Here is an 8,802-nt window from a genome sequence, read left to right on the forward strand (position 1 = left end):
CTCATAATAACTGTCATCGTAATGTTAAGCGTGCGGACCCTACGGTTCGAGAATAATGTAGACATGACTGAGACAAATCTCCGGTCAATAACCAATAGCGGGACCTGGATGCCCATATTGGCTCCTACATATTCTACGAAGATCTTTATCGGTCAGACCGCATAACAACATACGTTGTTCCCTTTGTCATCGGTATGTTACTTGCCCGAGATTCGATCGTCGGTATCCAATACCTAGTTCAATCTCGTTACCGGCAAGTCTCTTTACTCATTCCGTAATACATCATCTCGCAACTAACTCATTAGTTGCAATGCTTGCAAGGCTTAAGTGATGTGCATTACCGAGAGGGCCCAGAGATACCTCTCCGACAATCGGAGTGACAAATCCTAATCTCGAAATACGCCAACCCAACATTTACCTTTGGAGACACCTGTAGAGCTCCTTTATAATCACCCATTTACGTTGTGACGTTTGGTAGCACACAAAGTGTTCCTCCGGCAAACGGGAGTTGCATAATCTCGTAGTCATAGGAACATGTATAAGTCATGAAGAAAGCAATAGCAACATACTAAACGATCGGGTGCTAAGCTAATGGAATGGGTCATGTCAATCAGATCATTCACCTAATGATGTGATCCCGTTAATCAAATAACAACTCTTTGTCTATGGTTAGGAAACATAACCATCTTTGATTAACGAGCTAGTCAAGTAGAGGCATACTAGTGACACTCTGTTTGTCTATGTATTCACACATGTATTATGTTTCCGGTTAATACAATTATAGCATGAATAATAAACATTTATCATGAAATAAGGAAATAAATAATAACTTTATTATTGCCTCTAGGGCATATTTCCTTCACACACATCACAGGACGACAATGCTGGAAAGTTTCGATGCATACAACAAAATAGAAGAATACTCGATTCAACACCTTGAAACCTGGTATACTAGGCAAGAAGATGTGTTGTACGTCAGCATAAGTGCCGGGATCCCTCTGCTTCAATGTGTGAAGGAGACGGACATCGTTATCATACGAGTATATGAATGTCCCAAATCTTTCCTCCATAGCCCTCTGCTAAGCCCTCCAAGCCTTCCCATAAGGAATGTCATACTTCCATCTGACCTTCACTCCTGTCTAGATGTGTTTTGCTTCCATGTCTCTTTTCTCCACTATCTCGGTATACATGAGTTGCGCAATGAGAGTTGAAGTAAGGTTTGGATGATTCACGAGAAGGTTCTTCCTCACACAATTATGTGGGATGACATCGGTGACAACCCAGTGGATGTGATACTTGAGCACGTGCCCATGCACCTTCCCAGGGGAACCAGTTTCAGCACATTTCATGGTATAGTTTGTTGGACTTGATATGTGTGTGCCGAAAACCCTCCGTGTAGACATAGCCCACTTTGTCACCACATATTTCAATTTTTTCAAGGTCTGAAAGTGTCAACTAGCAACATTTATACTCACTGAGATCAACCCCCAACTCATTATAAAAGGCATTACCAGGGCCACAGTAAACAGATAAATTCACCGATTCAGACATTTTCACCTGACAAACAAATCCAGATTGCCATCAATCACAACGAACAAATAATCCGTCCTAACACCGGTAATTCTTTGCTCATGAATGTAACAAAACAAACGATAACTAAAAACTCCAAACATCTACCCACACCGGTAGTTTTTCTGTCACATGAATGTAACAAAACAAAACGATAACTAAAAACTCCAAACATCTACCCACACCGGTAGTTTTTCTGTCACATGAATGAACCATAACACCGGTAATTTATCTGTCACATGAATGTAACAAATAATCCGTCCTAACACCGGTAATTTTTCTACCACCACCACACTCCTGGTGGTGTGTAGCTTAACAGATAAATTCACTGATTCAAACATTTCACCTGACAGAGAATTTCATATTTTCATCAATCACATTGAACCAATACTCCCCCATAACACTGGTAATCCCGAGCTCATGCACGCACCCCCACCTCACCCCATTTATGGATCGAAGTCTTAGCCGCCGGGAGAGCCTTTCCTCTAATGGATTTGCTAGTTGGTAGCCTCTATGGCCGAAGAATGGGGCGGATTGGGCAATTTTCGCAAAGAACAGAGAGAGAAAGAGAAATGAGCCATGGGCGAGAGGAAGGAGAAGGCAGCCGAGCTTATCCCCGCACTCTTCGGCCTCGTGTTGGCCGAAGACCCGCACTCTTCGGCCGCGTGTTAACCGTAATGGGCCACGAATCACGACAGTCTTCGGCTGGCCAAGGCCGAAATGCCCTCTTCGGTTTACGAAAGGACGAAGTGTTCCTCTTCTGTTTATACGAGACCGAAGACTCCATCTTCAGCCTAAGCGAAGCCGACTGGGTAATATTTTTGAAATTATCAAATTAGGTCATACGTTTTCCGAATTTGTAAAAAAAAGTCCGTTGCGAGCGCATTACAGGGTCTCGCGCATGCATTAGTGGCTGATAAGGATGCATGGCACAGCAAGTTGGGTCACGGACAAGGATGCATGGCACGTATGTGTCATGCGTAAAGTTGGTCCACGAGTCAGAGAGACCAACGTCTACTACAAATACAGATGGCGCTAGCTAGTTAGTTACGAGCATTCCGATACGCAGAGCTAGCTGCACCACCGTACCTGATCAAGGTCATCCAGTTGGCAGCTCGCTGGCCGGCGAAATAGTAACTCTCGATGCTCCCATACGCGACGGCGGGCGAGGCGGAGGCGGCGCTGGGGCGCGCTATGACTTGGGCGGAGGCGGCGTGGTTCCGGTATTCTGTGGCGACGCCGGACTACTACCTCTACTGCCACCACATCGTCATCTTCCTCGTCGTCTACACGCTGGCTCCGCTCCCACTCGCGGTGCTCCAGCTCCGGGCCCCCGCCATCTTGTTGCCGTACAAGCTGCAGCCCAGGGTGCGTCTCAAGCCGGCAGCCTTCCTCCGCTGCTACGTCCGCACCGTCCGCGTGTTCCTCCTCGCCATGGGCCCCGTCCAGCTGCTCTCATACCCTGCCGTTAAGGTCCATGCATGTACACGAGTATATACAGTACCACATAATTATGCGCCTGAGTGAGCTAGTTAATTCCTGCGTTGCATGGAAGAGTATTTGCTAAACTACGGCAGCTAATGATGAAATCGAGCAAGCTACTACTACTCCCTCCCTCCCGAAATACTTGTCCCAGAAATGGATGACAAGTATTTTCCGGACGGAGGGAGTATATGACTATATCCTGTTCAGCAATAAGTGACACTTTGACTCAAACTTTCAAAACTGGCACACTAGTATATCCTTATATGGACGAGACGAGTGGTACAAATTGCGTCACAACATGGAGCTCTGCTCCTTATAAATTCAAAAAAGAAATTTTGATTTAATAATATCATGTACTGTAGTACTGTTGGATAGTATACGTGTATTAAAACAATAGTTTTCCATGTTACTTGCACCTTTAAGGCCGTGTTAACATCTGTGAACTGTAGCTAGTGAGTATTAATTGCTTTTGTTTTGTTGCGTGCATGCATGTTGAATGTTTAGATGGTGGGGATAAGGACGGGGCTGCCGCTGCCGTCGGCGGGAGAGACGGCGGCGCAAATGGCGGTGTATTTGCTATTGGAGGACTACCTTGGCTACTGGGTACACCGGCTGCTGCACACCAAGTGGGGATACGAGAAGATTCACCATGTCCACCATGAGTTCACGGCGCCCGTCGGCTACGTCGGCCTGTATGCACACTGGTCCGACGTGCTCATCATTGGCTTCCCCGCTTTCGTCGGCCCGGCTGTTGTGCCCTGCCACATGACCACCTTATGGCTTTGGTTCGTGATACGCCAGCTAGCGCTCATAGATGCTCACGACGGGTAAAGTTATCTAATCTCAATAAATAATGTCTTTTTTTATGATAACACGTGTCTCATTAATAAAAGGACAAAAATACATACCCCGTGCGATCTTAGAAAATCTCCAGCAAGGCCCCTACTTGGCCCCATATTTCAGTTTTGATGGAAACACCCCTAGGCCACAGCCGTCTGTATCCCAATGATGAGTGGGTCCCATGTATCATTTAGTAAACATACAGAAAAAATAGCTATGGCTACAATTGGTGTATTTTTTAGTGGCTGAAAAAGTAGAGGCCGGCCCCAACTTGAATTCTAGGGCCCCGAGACTAAGGGCCATTACTGGAGATGCTCTCGCATTGAACAAAACCACGACCCCACATGTCAGCCGTCGAGGAGAGAGACGCCGAGGTCTAGGAAGGAAGTGCCGGCGAGGCTTGAGAGGAGGTAGCCGGGAGGGTAGATGCGCCGGCAGCACCCTGTGAGCCGGTCATGAGGAGGGAGATATGCCTGATACCAAGTTAAGGAGTAATTTTCGTATTGATTAGCATTGATCACAGGTTTACGTATACGGAGTAAAGGGCATCTTTAGTGTTGACCTGCGAATTTGCTTCCGCGTCTGTCCGTCCGCGGATTGGTGTGGGGGACCAGTCCACGGACACTGATGCGGGAGCCAGTCATCTAACCGTAGCGTGAAGTTCCGTCTTTATTAAATTTTAATCGCCAAATAACTACGTAATTTCCTTTAAAAATTTGTGACTAGTAGCTTTTTGTTTGGCCGAACGCTATTAATTCATGTGCTAGTGTAGCTTCCGCCAAACTAGGCTGCTTGCATAGCTTCCGCCATTGTACTAGCTTCCTCCTGCCAAATTAAAAACCTTAATAAACAACTAATCACCTTGCTAATCATAGACCTGCCGTCAAATGGGCTTGGTCATTTTCAAACCATCCGCCAAATGGCCAAATCTATTTACAAAGCTTCCATCATTCCGTCAACGTGTGATAAATAACCTCTTAACAAAAAACTAACCCTTTGCCAAACGCTAATCATATGGCAAGAAGTAACCTTCCATCAAATGCCCAAAAATATTTACAAAGCTTCCGCCAAATGCCCAAATACTAATCACTGTCCGACTTTTAATATGCTAGCCTTCCACCAATTAACAGCAAGAGTCAGCGCCTTCCACCATCCGGACGAAGAGTGGGGTACCTGGCGGCTTTTGGTTTGTCATGAGGATGTCCGTACTCCTGCAAAGTCCCCCACGCTTCGTTTCGGTTTGCGGGGAAAACATGGTCCGGACCGCTCGGTGAACCGATACAGGCCCGCGTTGAATAGATTCTGTGGTCCGGACCGGTACAGTCTCTTGTTGGATAGCTTCTGTAGTGAGGACTGCGTGGTCCGAAAACATCAGCGAACTACCCACTAGACTTCAATGCAGGACGTCCAAAGTGTGCCCGTCAATCATTCTGCTGACCGTAGTCATGGCGAACTGGTGCAATTCAGTGCATTAATTCGCGGCAGGTGGACGTCCAAAGTGTGCCCAAAGTGTGCTAACAATATTAGTGGCTGAAAGAGTAGAGGCCAGCCCCAACTTGAATTTTAGGGCCATTATTGGAGATGCTCTCAGATTGAACAAAACTACGACCCCACATGTCAGCCATCGATCCCTCTGATGGTTACGTGTGCTAACAATATTCAATTCATTGGGTCAGACCCGTAAGAAGAGATATTGAGAAGAAAAACCTGGTAGACAATTTTATATTTGATATCCACTCAATAAGTTTTACCCCGAGAGGTCCACAACAGTTTGTTTGGTATTTCCTCATTTCTCTATAGAAAAAAAAAGAATTGACCAAGTATTAATAAGATAGCTTGCCTTTTCTTACTTTTGTGTGTAAGTATCTTACAAAATAAAGTAACCTTGATAAGACACCTGCCAATAGTTACCCGATCCGCAATAACTTAGGCTTGTGATTCAAAAACATGATTCCTAGGTGCCTCGTTCTTTTTTTTATTGGCGTCCATTTTATTGCCAAAGAGCATGGGAAAGACCGAGAGTAAAAAAATTAAAGACTACAATTAGGTGACTAGGTTTAGAGCCTACAAAAGCTAACAAAATGGTAATTGCATAATTGAGGTACATCCGTATTTTCGCAAAAAAGAAGAAGAGGTAAATCCGTATTTTTGTTTGAAAGGAATGCAGTAGGGGTCTCTAATTTTTTTATTTTGGAAATATTTAGAAACAAAATTTGCACCTATGACCATTTAAAACTAGGTGGCTGGGTTGTACATCGACTCTCATACCCAAGCTAGGCTAACTTCTTAAAGTACGTTGTTTGGACCTAGCATTGTCTTATAATGCATTGTCTCTTAGCATGTTACCCTAGGAGAAATTAAAACTTAAGAGACTACTTCTCACAATGCATTGTCTCTTAAGGGTTGTATCCAAATAAGCTTGCATTTAATGATTTTGGGTTCATGCATGCATGTGATTGGCTAAAAACTTTTTTTGCCTATAAACTCATACAAAATTTGTAGCTTAGTTAAGATACAACATCAATCTCTTTACTCATTAAATATGGCGCCGTACCGCGCTAAGAAACCCCCATTGTGAAAGGCCTTAGTAAGGACATCTCTAGGGCGCGTTTGGTTGCCTGCAGCTATTTTTCATCTCCCTGGGATGAGGCCCTGGGGGCATGGCCACGCAAACACACGGTTTAGGCCATGTTCTGCTGCCCGTTTGGTTGCCTACATTCGATTTTCTTGCATGAAGATAGAGACGGGAATCCAGTGTTTTGTTGCCTGAATTCACTTTGATTGGCACATGAACAACATCATTAATAGTCACACGTAAACACCTGGTATAGTAAAGAGGTACAGATCTATTCGTCTACGTGCATCAAAGAGACACTTACAACACGAGAGTTTGTGCAAAACGGTGAGGTGAAGCTATTCCTAAAAGAAGTGTCGGACGTTGGGCCAAATTCCGCACGGGGGGAGGGGGGCTAAAAATGAGCTACAAGTAAGTAGTAGGCTGTTTCTTCATGGGCTGTGGGGCACGGCCCAGGTTGGCCCAGCCGAAGGTCTGCCAGTGACAACAAGGAAATTTAAAACTCTCAACCGTGTACGACGAATCTGACGAAATTTATCTAAAAAAGCTCCAAACTTGAGCACGAATTTGAGAAGATGCAGGTAACGAAACTCGATGCCGATTGTCAGAATGGAACGCCATCGTTGACGTGCATCTTTTTCATGTAGAGCTGATTTTGAATTGAAGCATGGTTGTGTTAAGTACAAGAGGTTACTTAAGAAGCAGTTTAAGAGAGGAGAGAGAAAGCAACCTCACGTACAGGTTGCATCATGGAAGCGCACGACGGCAGTTGCTCGCTGGAAACGGCTGATTCGAGCGTTCCTAGAGGGCCTGGCTGCAGACTGCTTTGATCAGCGCGGGGGCCAAACAAACAGTAGCTGCAGGCATCCAATCGGCCCATTTTCGTCTCACCCGGGCTTGGCTGGAAGGACTGCCGGCTACCAAAGGCGTCCCTTATAACTGTGAGATAATTGTTGGCAAGATTTTCTACATAGGACAAGTGGTGATGTCGCATAAAATCAATGACAGAGAGAGCAAAGTTGTACTCACTTTATTTCAAATATTCTGCCTTTTGTTTTGGTCAAACACAAACTTTGTAAAGTGTGATAAAGTGTATAAAAAATTATAATATCTACAATACTATATCAATATTATTCAATAAGAACCTTCTATTGGACTCATATGTAAATTAAGAAGAGAGCAGTCAGATGTATTCTATCACTGTCTATATTTGACTCATAAATTAAACATGTTGAAGATGTTCCAAGGGAGCATGTTCTTGGTCCAATCTATTTTGTTTAGCTCTCTTTCTACTGTAAGGTTCGCTTTGTTTTGTCATTATGTGATGATGAAACAAAAGACCACCTTTAATTTGGAGGTGTTTAAACTGCAGATTCGACTTCCCACTCAATCCGGCAAACTTCATCCCGTTCTATGGAGGAGCACCACACCATGACTACCATCACCGTGTAGGACGGAAGAGCCAGAGCAATTTCGCTTCTGTTTTCACCTTCTGCGACTATATATACGGGACGGATAAAGTAAGTCTATCCTTATCTTTTGCAAGCACATTATTTGCCGTTTAGTAATTAAACCCGCCAAAACATTGATATGTTCATCACTTCACTGACAATAAAATCATGTGTCGTTTTCAGGGCTACATGTTCCACAAGGCAAGCCTAGCAAAGGTAGCTACACTTGCCAGCAACTTCCATTGTCCAGATGTTAACAAATGATCCATGAGTACTATTGATTAATTTGTCTTGATTAAATTATGCGTGTGTTGTTAATTTAATTACAAAAAATGTCATTCTTTTGTCTTTGCTCGATGTAACAGCTGAAGGAGATGGCACAAAACAGTACCGAGAAAAGAGAGACAATGAATTTTATCGGCGGGAAGCAGGCATAGATATCAAACACAGTTGCCATCCTGGCCTGGCGCATAAGCTCTTGCTCACACCATGATGCAGTGCAACGTCTAGCAATTTTCACAAATATGCCATCTTCCAACATCATTTCAATCTTAGTAAAACTCGCGTGTGCACTTAATATTGTACTCCCTCTGTAAATTAATATAAAATTGTTTAGATCACTAAAGGGAGTATAATTATGTACAGAGAGTTCATTTCTCATTCTAATAATAAGAACAACAAAAAATAAATGGGAAGTTTAAGTAAATATCTCCATGTGGTTGTGCTGATTTGGTCAATTTATGAAAATTATTTACAACCGGATGATCTTGCTAGACTAATCCAAAGTGAAGAAAGTTTTTCCCAGAAGTTCAATGGTATATTCACCCCACAATTTTGCAGTTGCACTCGGCACAGGTTATTTTAACCAAGCTAGCCCCTTTT

General features: G+C 43.9%; 1 protein-coding gene across 3 annotated transcripts; it reads left to right on the top strand.

The window, feature by feature from the left end:
* The first annotated feature begins 2,624 nt into the window (after positions 1 to 2,624).
* LOC125525227 (very-long-chain aldehyde decarbonylase GL1-10-like) lies at positions 2,625 to 8,562 on the top strand. 3 transcript variants are annotated; one of them, XM_087536006.1, is made up of 5 exons: positions 2,625 to 3,042; positions 3,559 to 3,881; positions 7,842 to 7,989; positions 8,104 to 8,136; positions 8,286 to 8,562. In XM_087536006.1, exons 1-5 carry the CDS (start codon positions 2,713 to 2,715, stop codon positions 8,355 to 8,357), a joined length of 906 nt encoding a protein of 301 aa, XP_087392132.1. In that variant the 5' UTR covers positions 2,625 to 2,712; the 3' UTR covers positions 8,358 to 8,562. The 3 variants fall into 3 exon arrangements, with proteins under 3 accessions (XP_087392132.1, XP_087392134.1, XP_087392133.1); XM_087536008.1 differs by having other exon boundaries at positions 2,625 to 2,937; XM_087536007.1 differs by lacking the exon at positions 8,104 to 8,136.
* Positions 8,563 to 8,802: the final 240 nt, after the last annotated feature.

Source organism: Triticum urartu, chromosome 7A, assembly GCF_056163025.1.
Source record: "Triticum urartu cultivar PI428250 chromosome 7A, HENAU_Tu73, whole genome shotgun sequence".
NCBI lineage: Eukaryota > Viridiplantae > Streptophyta > Magnoliopsida > Poales > Poaceae > Triticum > Triticum urartu.

Bases quoted from the DNA above. Each gene is read 5' to 3' on its own strand.
- LOC125525227 (XM_087536006.1), top strand. From the start codon at position 2,713: ATGCTCCCATACGCGACGGCGGGCGAGGCGGAGGCGGCGCTGGGGCGC. The intron at 3,043-3,558 runs GTCCATGCATGT...TTGAATGTTTAG, and splicing joins TCTCATACCCTGCCGTTAAG to ATGGTGGGGATAAGGACGGG. The intron at 7,990-8,103 runs GTAAGTCTATCC...TGTCGTTTTCAG, and splicing joins ATATATACGGGACGGATAAA to GGCTACATGTTCCACAAGGC.